The following is a 22437-nucleotide window of genomic DNA, read 5'->3' as shown; positions in this document are numbered from 1 at the left end:
ACGGCGCTGCGGTCACAGCGGATCTGATCCGTCGCACAGCCGATGCTGGAGTCGAGCAGCTGCCTGCTCTTCTCACTGCCGGCCGCTAGGTGGCGCCGGGACATGTTGCCAAAGCTGAGTTCAGGTGCTCCTCGTAAATTCGAAACATTATTCATTCTTGATTTTAACATACCCCAAGTTTATAAAGTTTAGTGCTACTAAATAGTCATTGTTGGGGAAAAACCCAATCTAAAAATAGATGTTTGGGGGACTTTGAGTAAACTGACTAACATGAAACAGTATTTTTAAAAAGTACAATAAATTTTACTTTAAAAAAAAATGCACAGGATGACCCAAACTTAGTATGTTAGTTACATATATGTGTAACTCTATGGTGTGTGTGTATTGATAAAAGTAGAGCGCAATTTAATGGGTTTTTCCATTTATGTGACCAATCTTATCCCCTTTCCACCTAAAAATAAAAAAATTAAAGTTGTTCATGGGGTACAGTTAAGGACCTGAGGACTGTGGCTCATCTCCAGATTGTGTCATGTGAAGTGGATCTGGATGGGGGTTCTGGCCCCTCACAGGTCTCCTCTCCAGTCCAGACCAGAGTTCATTTACACCTGAACAGGGACAACGTAGCTGAAGTGTCTTAACTCAGACCCAGGTCCTTATAGTTCAGGACCTAAAGTGGAAATTTGCATAAACACCACATTCCAATTTTATTGTAAGAATACGACATCAGCACTGTTACTCTGAAAACTGCCAAAACCAGACTCTCAGAGGACACAAAGTCAAAAAGACTTCAACAAATCCAAGTTTATTATCAATAAGCACAACTACAATTCAACAACGTATGTTTTCAACAAGGTTTATCTTCCATCTACGCACATCAGGATTAAGAATTCCACTTGATGTTTTACACAGATGGATCAAGTTAAAGCTGAACGTGACTCGATCCTGGTGCTGTGAACACCACAGACACTCGTCAGAAAGAAGTCTGGAACACCAGCGAGTCTGAAACTGTTCCTCATCCTGACACCAACAGAGGAATAACAAATAAATCCAGTTTCCATCAACATGTTAAAATATACAAGAATTTACAAACCGGTCGACCCAACGGCAGCACAGAGACCAAACCATGGACCTGAAGAATGAACGGTCCTGAAGCTTTCGGTCACCTCGGTCCTCATGAGATCGACTCTTGTGGCTGAATCTTCGTCCTTCACAGATATTTAGAAAACAGTTTGGTGCTTCAGTCACAAGTTCACCATCTAAACCCAAAGTCCAGAGTGTTCAAAACCCAAGTTGCCCTTTTCCACCCACTCCAGGTGTGGTGGTGGGGGGGATCCTAAAACTGCTGCAGGATCAGTTTCTTCTTGCTGTCATGGCTGAACCTGTTGGAGCGGAACAGCTCGCTGTCATAAAACGCCAATAGGTTGTGGATGTTGATCTGCCGCGCCTGGAGCAGGAAAAGGAGGGAAAAACTAGATCAGACAAAATTCATTTAACAAAAAAATAAAATATATGGATTTTTTTGGCCTGACTGGAGCAGACTTTTTATTTCATTAATTAAAAAAACAAAACAAACAAAAACACACACAAAGCATAATGCTTTGATGTAACCCTGCTAACAGACAGACAAACACTGATTTTATTATGTCCTTGGCAGACGTAATAAATGAATTTACATAGACTGTTTCATTATAATGTACATCCCCTATGAGGTGACTCACACACGTGGCGTCCGAACAAGGTACAACACGCACACACAGAAAGTTAAATTTCCTTGATAAAAAAAAACAAACAAAAAAAAAACAAAAAAAAAAACCAAACACAACTGTTACATGCCAGCTGAAGAAAATTTAAACAAACTTGATTGTTCTTTGTTCTCAGTTACCTTATCCTGCAGGTCTTTGTCGGGTATCTCAATGGTGTCATTCTGGACTCCGTATCGGTTTCGTTGGTAGGCGACCTGCTCAGCTACCAGCTGTTTGAGGATGAAGAGCAGCAACTCGTTGTTGTCCCTGCGGAAGGCCAGGTAACGGGCAAATGTCTAGAAGGAAAAACACTTTTGTGGTTTGTTCATTCATTAAACTATTGAGCATGGCTGGGACCCCATCACCCCTTGGTCACATTAGCTACAATACAGAGCCGAAGCGGCCAGCTGTTATTCATTTTCAGTCAGAGTGGGCATCTTGCAGTCACAAAAGACAACTGGTCCCTATGCCATCAGGTGGGTGTGGCCAAAATAGACAAGAAGTCTATTTTATATGAATGCTGAGTGATGTGACAGCGACTGCTAATCAGAATGAAAGCAGCGTGAAATACAGTGATTGGTTATACTTATTTATAATAAAGTTCATGTTTAAACCGTAAAACATCAATTCTTAGTGACATTTCAAATCCGACAAAGATCAAATTCAGTTGTGATGACGCACCTTCCTCATGCTCCTCATGACACTGAACTTCTGCGTGTCGATGAAACTCTCCAACATGACCCTGATTGCCATATTGACGTCATCCTCCAGCACATAGTCCCTCAGGTGCATTCTGGCGTGCGCCTCAGCCATGCGAATCATCGACTCGATGTGGCGAACTGTGATGGGGATGCTGCCAGTGGCCTGTCATTGAAACCAAACCAACATGGAGAGTTTCACAAAAACAGCAGAAGCTAATTTTGGTATGAATTCAGAGCAAAGTTACAACTTATCTTTTGTAATAAAATAACAGCAATTAACCTAAAAACCAGTCCCGGGCACTCACCATGGACTCTTTGCGGAGGTCGCTGTAGATGCGAGCCACCTTGTCCTGATCCATCTGGTTCAGTTTTGGATGAATCTACACGCAACAGACTGATTAGTGTACCAACAAACCACCAGATGGTGCTGTATATGAACTTTATAAAATAAAGATCAAACCAAAAAGTAAAACAGAGGGATGTTACATTTTGCTAACTCAAAATAGAAAGAGAGCTGTCTTTTGGATTAATGTAACCTTCTCGCTTGCTCCTTTCCACAACAGAACCAAACAGCTTTCTGATTCAGGATGGGAACTGCTGTGATTTTAAAATCAATCTCATTAATGTTATCAATTCTACTTATTGGTCCAATTCACAATCAACTTTCTATGGTGAAGGGGGGAGTAATTCACTGTCACCCAGTAGGGGGCAGCATAAACTGTGCCAACACTAAAAAGCAATGAATGGCTTCTTTTATTTATCGTCAGTATGTGCGGCAGTGGGAGGGGCTAATGAGCTCAGAGCAGACTGAGACAAACCCATTAGGGACCGATTTATGCTTCTTCATCTCCCCACGACCCGACCCCGGAAAAGCAGTTGAAGATGAGTGACTGTCTCCGTAGCAACAAAGAGCCCTCTATGTCATAGCGTACCCTGTCCACAGCCTGACGTGTACCTCCCAAAAATTGAAACTACATGTCCAAATGACATTGACTGCAAGGGCTATGACTGGTCATTTTCTGGTTTCACTCCTTCCTCTCCAGTCATATTTAAGGGAAACTGCACGCAACGTCTGTTTGAGGTTGATGATTGTATGAAGAAGTGGAGCTCGTTAAGACACAAATTAGTCAAAAGAGAAAAAGAAGAGCAGGAACAGTGGTGGTGCAAGAAGAAAAGTCCGCCCACCTTGTTCTTCATGTCGCCCCCCCCATTCCAACAGTAAACTGCAGTACAACACACACCAACACGACGGAGAACTCAAAAGAGGTCACACTCACGTCGATGTCATTGGGTCGCCACGAGTTACAGAGTGGTGGAAGCATAAATTGGTGTTGTGGGTCTGCCTTCCGCCCAGGCAATGAGGCCTCAAAGCTCAACACGAACCATGAACTTTAAACCGTTAATAACGAACAAATGAGCATAACCTTGTTTTCAGCTGTGAAAGATATTTCACGGAAAACACTTCATCCATCTTCGTACCCGCTCTTTGGCGTAGATGATGTACTTCCTCAGTATTTCTTGTGGGATGGTTGGCGCATCTGATGAATTGGGCAGAATCATTTCCTCTAAGGCCACACCCCTTTCCTTGTTGCTAGGGTGATGTTTGATGTGGGAACCAACCACAAAGCGGGCTAACATCTCATCCTGTTTGGGGAAAATAACCAATCACATGTCAGATGACAGCGCAGCGAGCAGCTTGGTTTAAGGAGTCATTTATGAAATGTGCCACAAAAATCAAAAGCCCAGAAGAAAACCCGCTGAATTGAACCTCCCAGATCCAACACAGGGTGGTGCTAACAATGCGTGGGTGGGGATGTGCGACCCGGTACCTGCACAGGATCCACCGTGTCTCGGACCACACACAGAACGTCAAAACGTGACAGGATGGGCTCGGTCAGGTCCACGTTGTCAGCGAAGGTCAGGGAGGGGTCGTAGCGTCCACCTGCAACCAAACACCGATTTAAGGCATTTACAGAGGACAGCACCACGGCGACGCACTGAAACAGCAACAAACTTTCTATATCAACACAAATGCTTCATCATCGGGTCGTTTCCTCGATCTTTGGAAAAGGCTCAAAGTGTGTTGTCATGACAACTGAACTGAATCAACCAGATGGATTCACTAAAGGTATAAATCGAACAGGTACGAGTCAGGAAAATCATTTCTGCTCACAGTTACACACAACCCTCGTCTTCGGCACGATGAGGTGTGTGAACAGTGGTATCCCCCCCCAAACACACACACACACACACACACCAACTTACCGATGGGATTAGCGGCGGCGATGACCGTGCACCGGGCCTGCAGTGAGGTGACAATGCCGGCTTTGGAGATGGAGATGCTCTGCTGCTCCATGGCCTCGTGGATACTTGTCCTGTCTGCATCGTTCATCTGTCAGACAAACAGCACAATCCTGATTTACGTTTTTTTGTGCAATTCATCTTTAAATATAACACTAAGGCAAGACCAAGAAACAGAAATAAATAATAATGAATTCTTGACAGATGCTATGTTGTCATCATGTTCTGTATTGTCAACACACATCCCCAATGCTGGAATCTGAAGATTTGCTGCCACACACACACACACACGTTCCCAACTTTGCACAGAAAACTCCCAGGTTCATGTCTGACCTGGTCCTTTCACTCAAATACTGTTCTCGGGATGAATTGCTTTGCAACACCCACTAATGCCTTAAACGCAGACGGAGAACTTTGAAAGGTTCACGACTGCATCAGTAATTTTCCTGCAGCAAAAGATTAAATGAGCTCCATCGATCACCAACGTAGAAATAATCTTTTCCTTTAGTGCAAACTGTAGAACATGTGAACCTGAAGTTACCCACAAAACTCATACACAGTTCGTGAAAATAAACCAAACATCTCTCTGTGTGCATAAAGTGAAACCAAACACCAGGCGAGCGTTCACCTTATCGAACTCGTCGATGAGACAGACACCGCGGTCAGCCAGCACCAGCGCTCCAGCCTCCAGCGTCCACTCGCGGGTGACTGGATGTCGCTGAACGTAGGCAGTCAGACCAACGGCAGATGCCCCCTGCCCCGTGGTGAACACAGCACGACTCGCTGCCTTTTCCACGTACCTGCAGAGATGGTGGAGAAAAGACACTCAGAAATAAAAAAAAATACATTTTGAATATAAAACTAAGTCATAATACAGAATTTAAGTTCTCTTTAAGGATCATTTCTATACAGCTAACCATTAAATATTTTCATAGAAACAAAACGAAATTAAATTTTTTTGTTAATGGCTCAGCATGTAGAAAATAAATTCTCACAACATCCTTATACGTAAATTAAATCTCAATGTTCACCACATTCTCATCAGGTGTGTGTCTGTATGTACTTGAGGAACTGGGACTTGGCGGTTCCTGGGTCCCCACAGAGGAGCACATTGATGTCTCCGCGCACTTTATGTTTTCCACCTGAAAGAGATCGTCAGAGATTATCATTAATATTATGACTCTTCTAATTCATTACTTTCCCCCAAATTAGCCTCTTACTGATCTGACCGACAAGCTCAATAACTTGAATCTAGAGCTGCAGAGTAAAGACCAACACATCATCAATATGATCAGCTCTGTGAAGACATCAGGGCACAGACTGTGCGGAGGTTGAGAGTGCACATTATGCTGCTCAAGGGCAGAGCATCTTGCCAGAATTTGACAGGGGCTTTACTGACTTTGCATCCATTGAGCCTGTTGTCAGTGTTTTCTATTTTTCCATTTGGGGAAAATACAGATGTGGACTATATAACGTCCAAAGCGGCTTCACTCTTCAACCTGGGTAGCTGTGTTATTGAGAATGAGATCCTGACACTAAAAAAAAAAAAAAAAAAACGACCTTGAGCTCAAACCCAGAGCGACACCTGGCATGAACGTCCAATTTTGGAATCTAATCTAAAAAGAAGTACCCCAACCTCAGACAAACAGTGCAAAATTCAACTGCACTTTTTGGTTCAACTCGTTTCTGTGAGTCTGCCTTTTCATGTATGAAAATCATTAAGTCAAAATATAGATCCACCATAACTGATGACCACCTTATGGCTGGCACTCAGCGCCTACAGTCGAGACAAGCTGCCTACTCTCATTGCCAGAAGTCCATCTTAGGCACGGAATAACTTTTCCAACTTGAATTAAGGATTGTATAATTTGAGTTGTTTGTTGTTGTGTTGCTACAGCCAGTACTAAGCCTACTTGTGCTTATTCTTTGCACCATGAACATTTACTGCAATAATGTAGTATTACTGTTAAAACTTTATATTTGTGCCAGATAACTGTTATTATATTGGTGCACAATAAATTGCAGCTACACTATGGCATTCAATATGGCTTGGTAGATCTCGATACACTGTCAACTTTAAAAGTAGATCTCGGTTCAAAAAAGGTTGGGCACCCCTGCTGTATACAAACACAGAAGATGAGTTCATCATTTCACAAAAGTTGTGCGTTACACACACACAGCAAAGGTGACATTTTGAGAGTCATCCACTCTGGGACCAGCTTTAAGAAAGTGTTTTTAGGTTCTGAAAACAATGACAGAAAACTTTTCAGATATGCCTGAACCCGTTTCCATGCAGATGGGCCCTCAGAGTGTGAGCGCTGCCTCCTTACCTGGATTTTTGGGCTCTCCTCCAAACAGCGACAGAGCCAGCGCTCGCTTGATGTCCTCATGGCCGTAGATAGATGGCGCCATGCTGGCAAAGATCTACAGACGTTATGTGTAATACAGATTATCTGCAGCATTTAAAAATAAAATATAACAATATTTAACAAAATTACATTTGAGTCTGAGCAGCTTTTTTTTTTTTTTTTTTTTTTTTTTTAAGTGGCTCCATAATAAATGTGTCAGTTTTTTTTTTATAATTTTAACCCTCCTCACTAAATAGGACATTAAATATTTCTGCCAACATTTCGATTTCTTAAACTAGCATTTGATATTTATTACCAATTCTTCTGAATGATGATCAAAAAGCTTTTTTTTCCCCCTTAAGTCAGAACCAGCAAATCTGGAGGTGGATCAGAACTACAGCAGCACAGAAAGCAAAGTTATTCAGGGGGTTCAGAACAAACTACCAAAAGTCCTCCATAGATGTGTTTTAAGCTTCACTGTGTAAACTCAGCAGTTTGACCTCCTCAGTAATAATGTCATCAGCAGTGCGCCAGTTCACCAGTCAACATTTACATGGTGGCAGAACAGATGCAGAATTTTTTGGGCGGAAATAGAGATGCTACTTCACAGTGACATGAAGCCCAACATATGTTTTGAACGTGTCTGTGCGCGGCACCTCACCCGCTCCCCGATCCGCTCGTCCTTGGACAAGGTCACAATAACCTTGACGTCTTCGTCCGTCAGCTCCGTCACGGCCACACCCTCATCGCAGCAGGTGATATGGTTGGCCATAATCACGGTGGCAAACACGGGGAAGCCGTTGGCCATATTCAGAGAGCCGTCGTAGTTGTTGTGGTAGATCCCCGTCAGCTCCTGACGAGGAGAGCAAGAGAAAAGCTGCCAAAAATCGTCCACTCTGCAGAAAAACCTATGCAAAAGATCCAGTTTTGACAATTAATTTACAATCTCATCTCCTGGTTTGCAGCTGTCCACCAGGTCGGCCAACAAGATGGCATCTTTGGAGCGAGGGAGGCGGCCGGCGGCCACCTTACCGGGACTTTCCTGGATAGTGATTCTCTGGTAGTTCTGGTACACAGTCTTTAACAAAGAAAGAAAAAAGAAAGGGGGGTGATTAACATCATGAGAAACATGCTGCTGTTGGAAAGATGGATGCAGCAGAGCAGGAACAAGTCCACTGGATCTAAAAATCAAAACAAAAACAAAAAAAAACAAAATTCATACTCTGCACTAATCCACAGCTTATAACCTTAACACTGACAAGTGAGGCTTTTACAAAATACAGCTCAGTGATCTGACCTTAGACCCCATAATCAATAGCTTTCTTTGGGTCACTATGAGTAATGCATATACCATATCTGATAAAGGGGCCACCACAACTAAAGTAATTGTGCTCAGAAGTGAAATGTTTCAGGACTGACTGTCAACTTGCACATATTGATGTCTGGACTACAATGTGGGAAATTACACACATTTATATAAACGTATAAAATTTGGCAAATAATTTGCCTCTGGATACTGACCAGGAACCAAGTATTTGATGTGGTTTGACCAAGTTACATGACTGAGGAAATATCCCATTGTGCTGCCCACATGATGACTATTTTTTGAAGACCCGAGATCTGGTGTACTTAAATCTATGAGGACTAAACTCAACTGGCCACAACCTGGATTAGATCCCACTTTGGGTCTAAATTACTGGGAATGAAGCAGACCTCAGAAGACCTGGAGGACTCACTCAGCAGCTCTATCATGACCACATGCCCTCAGGCAGGAAGTCTGGTGAAAGATTCATAAGTCACGATACCAAAAACTGATCTCTCACCTCCTCCATGTTGATCTCAAAGGGGCCCTGGGACTGACACTCCGGACAGGAGCCCGGCTTCACCTCCTGGTTCTGGGACTGGAAGAAGGGCCCCAGGATGAAGTTACACTTGTTACAGTTGTACTTGACCATCCCAAGCTGAGGCAGGACACCAGTGCAGCTGGTCACCACACCGCTGGTCCGGATCAGCTGGTTCAGATGGAGCTGCCTGCAGAACAAACACTTTTTAGTTCAAACCACCGCCGGATGCATCTGTTCTGCAAGGGGTCACAAACGATAGGTACCTGAGCGAGCGGATCTCCTCCACCAACGGCAGGTTGCAGATGCGTACGTGGATCTCGTGGGTGATGCGGTCATATTTTGGGTACATGGCCAGCACCACTTCTTTGGCTGCTTCATCAAAAACCTGCAGAACAACAGACAATGTTCTCAGTTAGTGTTCTTAGAGGAACACTGCAGTGGAACCAAGTGAAACCAAACAAACCAAATCAAAAGCAACAACCCCTGACTCATCAAAAGGCCTTTAAATTATATATATATATATATATATATATATATATATATATATATATATATATATATATATATAAAAACTGGCCCAGGACAGGATTTTCAGCTTCTGTGTAAAAAATCAAATATTCAGACTCACCTTTAACATCTCAGTGGGAGCTTCTGGTAAGAAATAAGCCAAAACGTGCTCCCGGGCAGCGAGGTCTTCATAGTTCACAACCAGACTCTCTTTATTCTCTGAAGAAAGAAATTTATGATGCAAGTTATGAAAAGGGGAAATTTTTCTACAAAGCCTTCAAAAAAAAAAAAAAAAAAAAAAAAACTTAAAATCAGAGCATGTATGAAACACTATGGTCAACTCTGAACAGTTTCACTCCAGTTTAAATCCAGAATGGAGAAGTAAAAAAAAAAGAAAAAAAAAAAGAAAGTAAATTAGGGCTGTGCGATATGGAAGAAACTCCCCCATGTGATTTATCACAATACACATTTTAATTATGCTGCCAGTTTGAAGAGTATAATGACTGAAGATTTGAAGAAAGCTGCTGGCTTATCTGCACTTTACAATACTTTTATTATAAAAAAAACTGAAAAACTCAATAGGCAAAAATGATTGATGTAAAACAGTACTAGTTAACATATCTTGTAACCCATCAAAATGAGTAATAGCTAGGGCTGCAGCTATCGATTATTTTCATAATCGAGTATTCTATCGATTATTCTGGCGATTAATCGAGTAATTGGATAAAAAGTACTTTCGCTTTTTAAAACATCAACAGTCCAGGGCTCTCCCTAAGTAATGGCATAATGTCACTGCGTCATCACGGAGATTGTCAAATTTAGTGTATCCCTTTCTGTTTTCCTGGGTAGTTATTTATGTTTTCACATCAAGTTTTGGATCTTTCCTGGTGTCAGGAGCTCAGCCAAAGTCTTGACATTTTGCTCAAATGGTGATGGGTTGTGGCTTTCTGTTTGTTTTCCCAACTTGTAAAATGCAACCATTTTTATTTATTGATTGATTGATTGATTTATTAAGGTGGTGGACTGGGTCCCTGCATGAATTTCTTTTTAACACTGCGATTCAGCCAATGCATTTCATTTTCAGCTGGAGGTTGAACATGCAGCCTCGCAGTCACTTTTTTTATTATTATTATTATTTTATTTGAGTTCCTGTTTTTGTGAAGCATTGTGTGTTGCCCAAAAAAGCGAAAATTACAAAGTGAAACACTTATTACGAATCTAAGCAAAACGCAGAAGAAAGCGTGGACTTCTTCCAGAGACTCTGTGGCCGGGACGGAGCTGTGTGAGGGCAGTGCTGAGCCGCTCACACCGGGTAGAGAGAGGCAGCAGCGGCCAGTGGACGAAACTGTGTTGTTTAAAAAAAAAAAAAAAAAAAAAACACACTGCTATGCTTTAAATGCACAGTAAACTATTTGAGATGATCAGCGTGGACCGTCTTTTTCATAGACTTTATTTCATTCTGTTTGTCGCGTTGGAAAGCTGTAGCTATTGCGCTTGCTCTAGTCTTCTTCTGTTTATTTTTCTGGGGACGTTACAGCGCCACACACAGGCCTGGCATATGTACTACAACGTTAAATGAAGCTTCGAGGCACAGAATTTGCCTCAAACATCTTTTGTAATCGAATTACTCGACTAATCGTTTCAGCCCTAGTAATAGCTGTGATGACAATTATAAAATTATTTGACAACAATAAGTGGTTAAGTATCTTACACTGTGAATGTTGACAAAAGCACTCGCCCTCAGCAAGAACCAGTGGTGGGCACAGATAACCAAAAAATGAATTCGATAACAGATAATCAGATAACTGAAAACTTATCTTTGATAAAGATAAAATGATAAGCCACCCAAAAATGTATCAGAAGTTACAGATAACCGATAACATATATTCCAATATTGTCTCTGGTACATTTGCAACTACTAATAAACTGAATTTGAGTTTTAACGCCACAATAGCTTCTAGTAATATTAAAAGTGACAGACCCAAACAATGAAGCCACACTTTTGTCTTTGAACATCCTGCCCTCTGCTGGAAGCTCTTGTTTACTACACAGCTTCCAGCACAGAGACATCCTGAGAGCAGCCATAAAGCCCAGCTCGCTGCCAATCACAACGCTCCGGTCAGGCGGAGGTCTTGGAAAATAAAGTCATGCTGACATGGTTTTGATTTATAAATAACATTAATACCGATAGAATAACTCCATTAATGTCAATTCTGTCATTTGTACAAAGTTAAAATATAACATATCTTTTAAATGTTGAATAATGCACTAATTCTGAGGTTTTGTAACAAACAGACAGATCGCAAAGGATTCTGGGTAAAAGTGCCTCTGCTAAACACTGATTGGTTCAGTCATTCATTATGTAAACCCACACGTTAATGAGAGCTGTCTTGTAGTTTTTTGTTGTTTTGTTTTAAACTTAATTTGTTAAAAAAAAAAAAAAAGCCATTTGCAAAACCAAAAAGTTGTTTTGACAACCATCTGATATAACTGGGATCAAAATAAGTAGAACACTGCCATCTACTGGTGCCCAGATGCTTAGTACTTAGGGCAAATACTGCCATGAACACTACTGGCCAGTAGAATGCCTGAAAAACTTGCCAAAACAAAATCCCAGATAATCCATGTCTGCTACATTTAAGATGCGTGGAATTTAACAAACGCAAATACAACGTCTATAAACCCAGAGAATATATTCATGAGAGTTTTAGGCACTAGAGTTTAATGCTGTTGTCCGTGGAGCCTGAACAGAGGGTATGAAATGCATTTGTCCTGTCGTTAACGTACTGAGATTACCCTGTCACCCATAATGCACTGCTGGGCACAGCATGTGCTCACTAAAACCTTAAAATTAGCACATTACTTTAAAACTAAAACATATATCTGATATTTTCACCTAATAAAACATCAGACATGACAGTAATTTTAAATAACTTGTCCAAAATTAGTTTGGTTAAAATTTGAACCATAAATTAAAAATGTATGCCTCTGGATGACTTGGGTGATATTGCCAGCGTATCAATATGGTGTTAAAGGAAATGTTTTTTTTTTGTGAGACCAGTTCTATTTTGTCTGTAGAGGAGAGTGTTTTTTTCTGGAAGCAGCTCTTTTCTGTTTGCAGAGGGTGGAACTATGCATCTGTTAAGAAACTTAACAGGTAGGTGCTAAACTGATTTAAAATTTTAAAAATGTTTGTCACTGTTTATCTTTGTTTACCATGTTATCGGTCTAAAAGTTACCGGACAAAAATGTATTGGAAGATAATAGTCCGATAATGGCTTTTAAAGTTATCTAAAAAGATAATCCGATAATGAAAATATTATCTTTGATAATTATCTGTTATCGGCTTATCGGACCTATGCCCACCACTGGCAAGAACATAGTGTTTGCCCAATTATGACAAATCAGATGGCAATAGGCGGAGACTGCAAAACATCTCAAGGTTCAAGGTTACTTTATTTGTACCAAAAGGTAAATTTGGTTTGGCAGTGAGTCACTACATTCATAACAATCACATAAACACATAAATACAGATAAAAATACAATAAATAATAAAAATACAATGAGCAGTGCAAGTACAGGCCAATAGCATGGCACCCAGAAGAAAGTCACAATGTGCCTGCCATCTCAATGCAAAGTAGCAGATAAATCAATTAAATATACATTCAAAGTCATCTGTTAAGAGCACTAATAGCAGCAGGAATAAAAGTGCTCTTGTAGCGCTTAGTTCTGCAGGAAGGAGCTTTATACCTCCGTCCTGAAGGGAGCAGTTCAAACTGATCAAAAAGAGGATGTGAGGCGTCCTTTAGAACTGCCTCAGCCAATCTCTGGACCTGCCTCATGTACAGAGAGGCTGGATACAGCTGAGACTCTCCTCCAATGATTTTGCTCACCCATTTTACAATCTGATTCAGACTGTTTTTGTTTTTAACTGACAAATGTCCTAACCATGACACCAGACAGAAAGATAAAACAGATTAAATATAACAACGATAAAACACAGTTAACGGTGATTTGTCAATGTGAAAGGATGCCAGTTTTCTAAGACAGAACAAGCGCTGGTGACCTTTTTTACACACCACTTCACAATTTGACTCAAAAGTGAGTTTGTCATCAATAACAGTACCCAGATATTTATAGGTGCTCACAGTTTCTACAGCCTGACCTTTTAGGAGAGTTGCTCCATGTTTGTGGGCACCCTTCCTAAAGTCAATGACCATATCTTTAGTCTTCAATACATTCATCTGTAGAAAAGACTTCTCACACCAGTCCAAGAAATCATCTACAACAGGACCGTGGCCAACCTCATTGTCCTGTAGCAGGCTGACAATAACAGTGTCATCTGCATACTTAAGAATAGTCCTCCCATCCCTCCAACTTCTGCAGATAGCAGTGTATAAAATATACAAAAGTGGATAGATAGCACTACCTTGTGGTGACCCGGTGGAGGACTGGGTCTGATCAGACAAGACCCCGTTTACTCTAACTTTTTGTGTCCTGTTAGTGAGCACGCTCACAATCCAGCCCACAAGATTGCAACTTAGATTAAAATGTTCTAAAAGTCTTGAGGCTAAAATGTGGAGCTGAATTGTGTTAAAAGCAGAAGAAAAGTCATTGAATAAAAGTCTGGCATGTGCACCTTTCCCTTCAAGGTGTCTGAAAAGTGAGTTTATTAAAGTGACTGTGGCATACTCGACCCCTCTATTTGGCCTATAGGCAAATTACATAGGGTCCAAGTTGGCACCTACTTGATTAATAATTTCAGTTCTCACCAATTTCTCAAAGGCAACCAATTTCTCAAAACATCTGATTTCCCTTCTGTGAGGGCAACAACTTTTGCTCCATCTGATTGGTTGCCTTTCCAAGGAACCAATCAGACACATCACCTTGTTATATTGTTATATTATACCAATATTGCCCTCTCAGAGTGCTCTTGTTCTAACAAGAGCACTCTGAGAGGGCAATATTGGCCACTGGCAAATGTTTTGGTACAAGTGCTTACTACATTCTGATAACATTTCAAGAAACCGTACCAAGTTTTCAAAAATTCCTCCTAAAAATGTAAGAGGAGTTGATTTCAGAATGCTTATACAGAGGGAGGAAGGAAGGGATGAACAGATGAGCCGGCAGGCAGAGCCACTACATAATTCTCCTTCGGGCCTTCCGCCAGCGCAGGATTAAAATTTTAGATATTTTTGATAGTGATGTCCCAATCAGCCCCCCCCCGTCCCAGTCATTTAAAATAAACACTCCCTGATTGGCTGGTAAGAAGAACATATCACACGCGCAATCCATCAAAAGCAGACTTGGTATGGATTTGAAAGGAAGAAGAGTGAAATATGTTTTTAAAACTTTCACCGCAGCAGCATTAATTGTAACAACAGATGAGAAAGTGAGAGGGAACATGGTGGGCACTTTTGAATGAAATTTACAGATGTCCCAAGCTAACTGAACCAATCCTCAATGAGTCTGATAATAGATGATATGCCGTTTGCTCCATCCAGACAGTAAAATTGTTAACAAATTTCACCATGATCCCAGTATAAGATTGTTTCATTGCCCAGCCCTAAAGTAAATGACACAAAATCAGCATTACGACCACGGCCAAAGCTTAGCACAAAATAAATGTAATGACACTGGTTTATTTCTCTCAAAAGCAGCTGCAAACACCACACTGGCATTACAGAGCACCATTACCTTTGCACATGTCGCTGATCTTCTCCTTGAAGACATTGTGGCCATTTTCATCCACGTGAGTCCGCAGAAAGTTCTTGAAGCGATTGTAGATCTCCAGCCGAGGAGCAGCCATAGACACCCACTCCCTCACAGAGTGGCCCTGCAGACCAGGAGGGGCCCCACAAAACACACATTAAGTCTTTACACAGAACCAGAATAGCGTCCTGCACTGCATGTGCGAATTTACTTTTAGCACAACAAACCTTCATGTCCTCCAAGTTCTCAATGCTCTCAATCATTTCATCATCTTCCCCATCTGCAGCTCCGCCCTCTGCTGCCTGTTCGGCCAACCGTCTTCGCCGTGCTGCAGGACGTTCGTCGTCCTCGTCTTCGCTATCTGACCAATAGATCCAAAATGAAAAAATTCAAGAGTTTTGTGTTGACGTATTACAGCCAAAACCAACAGAAGTGATCTAACTCCTCACCGTACAGCAGCCCCCTCCTCAGCCGGCCACTGAGGCCCTGCTCCCTGTCCCGCCTCCTCATGGCCTCCTCTGCGGCCGCCCGGGCTCCGGGGGACAGCTCTGACAGATCCTCATCATCCAGGTCCAATCCCTCTGCCTCATAGCGATCCAGCTCTGGGATGGCGCGATAATCCCTGCATCGGAACAACCAACGTTAAGACTCTAAACTTTGTAACACAGGCAGCAGAAAAAATGATTTAATTTACTGCTCTCCACCTCTCCATCCCATCACCAATCAATTCCTCTCCTTCTCCATCTTCCTCCTCCTCCCCAGGTAGGGGCCCATCCCCCAGCAGTCCTTCAGACTCATCCTCGAAGGGAGGAAGATCTCGTCCAGGGCTGGAGGTCAGGTCTCCTCTCCTGGAGCTGGGGGCCACGTGGTATGACTCAGAGGAATCCTGTCAACACCACCAGATACAGCCGCTTACTTACAGGACACGACCACTCTGCATAAAGTATGATTTACTGTCCATCTGGACAATCCATCACTTCTGAAGTCCATCCAGATAATTAGAATGAAAAGCTGTGTCTGTATCTTCCAAGTCCAAGATGTACTTGCAGACCTGGAAGCATTTCTCAAATACAAACTGCAGTGATTATCACAAGACAACGGACAACTTTCAAGTTCAAAACGTGGGGTAGGACTGTGTGCAAACCATGACGTTGAGTAATTTAAATAGCAGTGGTTTCACAGTTTGGGTCCGGCATCAATAACAACCTTTTTTAAACTGATGCAACAGAAGATTTCTTGAATTTGTTCAAGCCCAATGGTGTTCAATATGTTTATTTTTTTAAATAATTTTGCAAATGTTCTCAATCATTCATGTTTATCAAATCAATTTTATTTATATAGCACCAAATCACAACAACAGTTGCCCCAAGGTGCTTTATATTGTAAGGCAAAAGCCATACAATAATTACAGAAAAACCCCAACGGTCAAAACGACCCCCTATGAGCAAGCACTTGGCGACAGTGGGAAGGAAAAACTCCCTTTTAACAGGAAGAAACCTCCAGCAGAACCAGGCTCAGGGAGGGGCAGTCTTCTGCTGGGACTGGTTGGGGATGAGGGGAGAGAATCAGGAAAAAGACATACTGTGGAAGACAGCAGAAATCAATCACTAATGATTAAATGCAGAGTGGTGCATACAGAGCAAAAAGAGAAAGAAACACTCAGTGCATCATGGGAACCCCCCAGCAGTCTAAGTCTATAGCAGCATAACTAAGGGATGGTTCAGGGTCACCTGATCCAGCCCTAACTATAAGCTTTAGCAAAAAGGAAAGTTTTAAGCCTAATCTTAAAAGTAGAGAGGGTGTCTGTCTCCCTGATCTGAATTGGGAGCTGGTTCCACAGGAGAGAAGCCTGAAAGCTGAAGGCTCTGCCTCCCATTCTACTCTTACAAACCCTAGGAACTACAAGTAAGCCTGCAGTCTGAGAGCGAAGCGCTCTATTGGGGTGATATGGTACTAAGAGGTCCTTAAGATAAGATGGGACCTGATTATTCAAAACCTTATAAGTAAGAAGAAGAATTTTAAATTCTATTCTAGAATTAACAGGAAGCCAATGAAGAGAGGCCAATATGGGTGAAATATGCTCTCTCCTTCTACAAATGTTTACAAATATTAACTACATGAATTCAAGTAAAAATGTAGTAAATCATTCAGGACTACAAGCAATTATTTGAATACACAGATAACCTGACTGGTCTTAAAATTCAGTAAAATAAAAGTGCTGATCAATGTTTTAAATAAGAAACTGTTAAAATAATCCACAGACAATCTAAAGTTTTTCCTCATTCATTTGAACTCATTTTTTTCCAATTTAATACATTTTCCCCAGATTTATTTTCAACATGTCACAAGTCGACAGCTCTTTTATAAAAGCCTTTTTTAAGCTGTTGTTTTTATTTGTCACGTAAAAGCTTATGTCGAAACTGTACGCGGAAATAACATGTTACTATATTTCAAAGCAAAATTCAAACAACTTAAAAATTAATCATTCTGTCATTGTTGAGTTCCACAGCTCAAAGATAAATTCACATTACGACCTCAAACCAAAGTCATTTATCGAGCTGATTTAACTTCTTCCACTAGCTGAACACCGGCTTTTCTTCTCACACACACATTTTCCCGTGTTTAAGTTTAATCGTCTTTAACTCACCGCCATGGTAAATTTCAGAGTTTTTGTGGCTCTTCTCAAAAACCTGATGCTGCTTCTGTTTCCTGTCGGTGGTCACTTTTCCCGCGAAACAGTCACGTGGGCCCCAAAGCCCGCGAAAAATAATGAATATTCAATAGAATCCACTGACGCTTTGGCTTCTTATTGGTTGGTTTTCCTGGCGTAAAAGTGAGGTCCGTTCGTTTAGTTGTTTCCCACACGGTAACACCGCCCGTACGAGTCAACGGCGCGCCCCGTGACTTACAAAAAGCGGAGCCTCTCACGCGCGTTATGACAAACAAAACTTAAGGGCGGAGTTTATTTCTTGCTGTTCTTCTCCATCCTGCTCACAGTGCCGCTCTCATTGGATCGACATCTCTGCTATTTTGGCATTGTGGGATAGCTCGCGCCCACAGATTGAGCTCGCCGGACTACTTTCGCCACACTGCTCAGAGTTGCCACTCTCGCTGGAGCGACAACGCACAGATAGATCTTTCAGTGCAGCTTCTTGTTCTGACTTTAACACGAAGTTAACACCCAAGTCTTTTATCGGCAACTGTAAATGGTAATCAAAACATTCCAATCGTATCTTTCTGAACTCCTCCGCATCAAACTCCATCGTGTCAATGTTTACAATGTGCTTGAGCAAGTGAAGTTGCTCATAAACTTTACCTTTCTTAAATATGTATTACGGCCACTCTTAAAACTTCAGTCATCTTTATAATTTTATTACTGGCAAATTTTAGAATTAATGTAGATGAGATATACTCATTATCAATTATCTTGGAACTACTTTTTGCGCAGGAATTCATCAAGCACGTTGGCCGCGGGCGCGTACTAACACAGAATACTCAGAAATTGGAGAGTTGTTCGGCCATAACGGGAGCGTCCACTTTTAGCTTGTCATAAGCTAAGCTAGTGGCGCTCGTGAGAGTGTGGTTCTCCTACTTCTCGATAATCTACGGAAGCGTATTGCATTCACTGGATTTAAAAAATGACCGCTTTTCTCATAATTACGAGAAAAGATCTCATCAGGTTCTCGTAATTATGAGAAAAGATTATTATGTGTGATGTGAGCAGATCCAGAGAACATTGAGGACAAATGGGACCTCCACGTTTAGTATATAGATTATGAGAATGCATGAAATTCAAGGCAAGACTGAAATAAAGTGACATAAAACATGCTGACATTTGTTTGCAATAATTAAGAAGCAATGCTTTCACAAATCTATAGTTTTTATGTATAGTTTTTTTCTATTTTCAGCGTCAAAACGGGGCCGTAGCGCCCGAATCATAATAGCTGGGGCAGCTTTGTAATCTGTGGATGTTTTTGTCCTAGAAAACATCCTCAGATAATTTTCAATGACCAACCTTGATGAAATACGGACGAAAAAAAAAAAAAAAAAAGAGTGCTCAGTGACACACATGGAAGCTGGACGGCTTCATGCTCGCGAGGCAAAAACGCCATCTGGCGGAAATTGGCGGTATATCACAGATGGGTGGCTCTAATTAACCGCAAAATGTGCAATCAATTAAGGGGATTTGCGAAAGAAACATGTGCGTCTGTAACTACAGAGGATATGGGAAGATAGAGAGCAGAGAGATGATGTGTGAGGTGAGCAGATCCAGAGAACATTGAAGACAAAAAAAAAGGACCTCCACGCTTAGTATATAAACTGAAGAGGTTTCTTCACAGATCAACTGGTACATTGTACATTTCAAACCACAGTTTAATAACTGCAACAAAAAACACAGTAACATATAGTACCAAAATAACAGCTCCAACATTATACAAATATAAACAAAAGAAATTAACTTAAACCTGTTTTTTTTTTTTTACTTAATACTTCACTAATTTGTGTTAACCAACATAAACTTTCAATTATTAATTACGTTGTTTATTTTTGCTTGTGGCAAAGAGCAGTGTTCTGACAAAGTCAATCAAGATACGTAAAAAAGGAACAAGGAACCCAAAACCAGTTAATGTTTTGATGACTTCATAAAAGAATAAAGACAAAAATATACAATCATAAATGTTAATATTAATGTCCTTTAAAAATAATCCTTCAGTGTTACTTTATTTTGAAACCCCACATTTGTCTTCAGGATCCTGACGCAGGAGAAAAAAAAAAAAAAAACAACTAAAATGAAGAGAAAAACCTTGAATTTTATCTTCTGTCAGATGAGTGCGACGCACCAGATCGATCCAAAAAAGCAAGTTTTGTTTTTACACCGTAAACCTGTCACCTGAAATCATCATGTAAATTAGGAGCAGGTGTGATTAAAGTTACATGTAGCTTAAAGTGCTCGCATGTTAGTTTCTTTCTGGTCTCCGTCTGGCGGCCAACACTGACAATTGGCTAATTACCACAAAATGCAGATGTCATAAGTGAATACAGTACATTTAAAAATATGGCCCGTATTCCAGTGCTTCTTTCTCAGTATTCCCAGTTAGCTCATGTTCCCCCCTCCCCCACCCCCATGGTGTTTAAATACAGTAACTATCTTAGGAGATGTCATCCATACAGGATCAGTTTCAACACAATGTAACAACTGGTTTGGAAACATCTGGATCAACGATGGCACAGATAACAGTCATTGGGTGTAGTGTTTAATACGAACACGTACTTTAACGGAACACAAATTTTCCAAACGTTTGTATTCCACAATTTAAATTTGATGTATATGTGGGAAAAACTTCACAAATTTAGATTTTTACCCAAGGCCAAAATATGGCCATCGGGTATTGCAAAGACGTTGCGTCCATTTGTCTGTGCTCAGCATAAGTCCAGTCCTATGACTGCCAGGGTCTTCAAATTCACAGGAAACATTTTTGGGACACAGACCTTGGACACGTTCAAAGATGGCTAACCTTTACCTATTTTAAGAGGTCAAAAGGTCACATTGTGTTCCCTATTTTTATGTTCATACGACCGAGGGTATTTTAGTATTGCGTTATATTTTAAATATAATGCAATACAGACAGATGAAGTGTCTTTGCAGTACCTGATGGCCATATTTTGGCCATCGGGTAAAAAGCAGAGAGGAAGAAGGGAAAAAAAAATAGAAGGATCAAAGGAGTATGCTGTGACTTGTGTATCGCCAGAAGGTCTAGAGTTTAAGGCCCACCTTACCCAAGGGCATCGGGTGTAAAAACGTGCCAGTTCAAGATAAGGATCCACACTAGATCAGCTGGGGCGACCCCAAGAAGAACGGGAGAAGACAAAAATGCACTTGAAGTAAAATCATATACAAATGTTAATTATGTTACGAGTAAGTAGTTAAAACTCCTCAGAGTCCGATCTCTGTTTTCCAAAGTGTGTCAAGCATTTGGAAATCCAGTAAGGTTGGTGACCTTCCAGTGACTTGTTTCCTGGACAGATGGCCTGCAGATAGCTCATGTCTATGCATGGTGTGCCATACATTTGGAGTTATTTTGGGATGAGATGCAGTACTTGGTTTATAAAAGAAGCAAATCACACAAGAATGGAAAGATGAGAAATACAGATTTTCCCCCTTTCCCTTCATCGGATACCAACATTACAAACAAAAATTAAAAAGGATTTCATCAGGACCAATCAAATCACCGACAACATTCCACAGTCGTCATTTGTGTGTGTTCTTCAAAATAGAAGCATCTGCCTTCAACAGCTGAAGTGATATCTCTAAAATAATAAGAATGACTAGGATTTATAGAGCACTTTTCAAGTCACCCAAAGCGCTTTACAACTTGCATTATTCATTCACTCGCCCATTCACACATTGGTGGTGGTGAGCTACTAGTATAGCCACGGCTGCCCTGGGGCAAACTCGCATGCAGTTGTATGCAAAAGTTTGGGCACCCCTGAAATCTTCATGGTTTTCTTTTAGAAATCATTGGTTGTCTGGATCAGAAATTGCAGTTAAATATATCATATAGCAGATGAACACACTGATATTTGAGAAGTGAAATGAAGTTTATAGTATTCACAGAAAGTGTATAATGATTATTTAAACAACATTAGGCAGGTGCATAAACTTGGGCACCCTTGTCATTTTATTGATTTGAATATAGTTAGCACTAATTATTGGAACACAAAATTGATTTGGTAAGCTCATTGACCCTTGACCTCCTTACACAGGTGAATCCAATCATGAGAAATGGTATTTAATGGTATTGTCTTTGCGTCCATGTCTTAAAATGTATGTTTATGCACACTAAGCTCTTGCAACGTTTTTCCAATGTAGTTTTACTGCAAATGGCAAATAAACTGAAACTTAAGGTGGACATTTGCAAATGTTTCCCCTCTTTGCATCTCTTCTAATGAGTGGCAACTTGGGAGCCTCTAAACAACTCTCAAATGACCTGAAAACAAAGATTGTTCAACATCATGGTTTAGGGGAAGGATACAAAAAGCTATCTTAGAGATTTCAGCTGTCAGTTTCCACTGTGAGGAACATAGTGAGGAACTGGAAGACCGCAAGCACAGTACTAGTTATGACCTGAAGTGGCAGGCCAAGAAAAATCTCATCAACTAAAGCAAAAATTATTGCACACTTTCTGTAAATACTAGAAACTTCATTTCACTTCTCAAATATCACTGTATTCGTCTGCTATACGATATATTTAACTGAAATTTCTGATCAAGACAACCAATG

At 41.0% G+C, this 22437-nt stretch overlaps 1 protein-coding gene across 1 annotated transcript; it reads right to left on the bottom strand.

The window, feature by feature from the left end:
• Positions 1-786: 786 nt before the first annotated feature.
• Positions 787-17885, bottom strand: mcm2 (minichromosome maintenance complex component 2). The gene is made up of 20 exons (XM_034165934.1): positions 17803-17885; positions 15860-16041; positions 15605-15777; positions 15383-15516; positions 15141-15279; positions 9565-9662; positions 9200-9321; positions 8916-9123; positions 8036-8170; positions 7754-7945; positions 7075-7168; positions 5808-5886; positions 5373-5544; positions 4709-4835; positions 4273-4385; positions 3923-4087; positions 2749-2823; positions 2424-2606; positions 1883-2038; positions 787-1444 (listed from the first exon to the last, which is right to left on the bottom strand). Exons 1-20 carry the CDS (start codon positions 17806-17808, stop codon positions 1334-1336), a joined length of 2664 nt encoding a protein of 887 aa, XP_034021825.1. The 5' UTR covers positions 17809-17885; the 3' UTR covers positions 787-1333.
• Between the last annotated feature and the right edge of the window lie 4552 nt (positions 17886-22437).

Source organism: Thalassophryne amazonica, chromosome 3 (genome assembly GCF_902500255.1).
Source record: "Thalassophryne amazonica chromosome 3, fThaAma1.1, whole genome shotgun sequence".
Lineage (NCBI taxonomy): Eukaryota > Metazoa > Chordata > Actinopteri > Batrachoidiformes > Batrachoididae > Thalassophryne > Thalassophryne amazonica.
The sequence above is the reverse complement of the archived record's forward strand: the minus strand, read 5'-3'. Positions and strand labels throughout refer to the sequence as shown.

Excerpts from the sequence above, each read along its gene's own strand:
- mcm2 (XM_034165934.1), bottom strand. Across the intron at positions 5,545-5,807 it reads GCCAAGTCCCAGTTCCTCAA|GTACGTGGAAAAGGCAGCGA; the intron begins GTACATACAGAC and ends CCATCTCTGCAG. Across the intron at positions 4,088-4,272 it reads ACACGGTGGATCCTGTGCAG|GATGAGATGTTAGCCCGCTT; the intron begins GTACCGGGTCGC and ends TTCCCCAAACAG.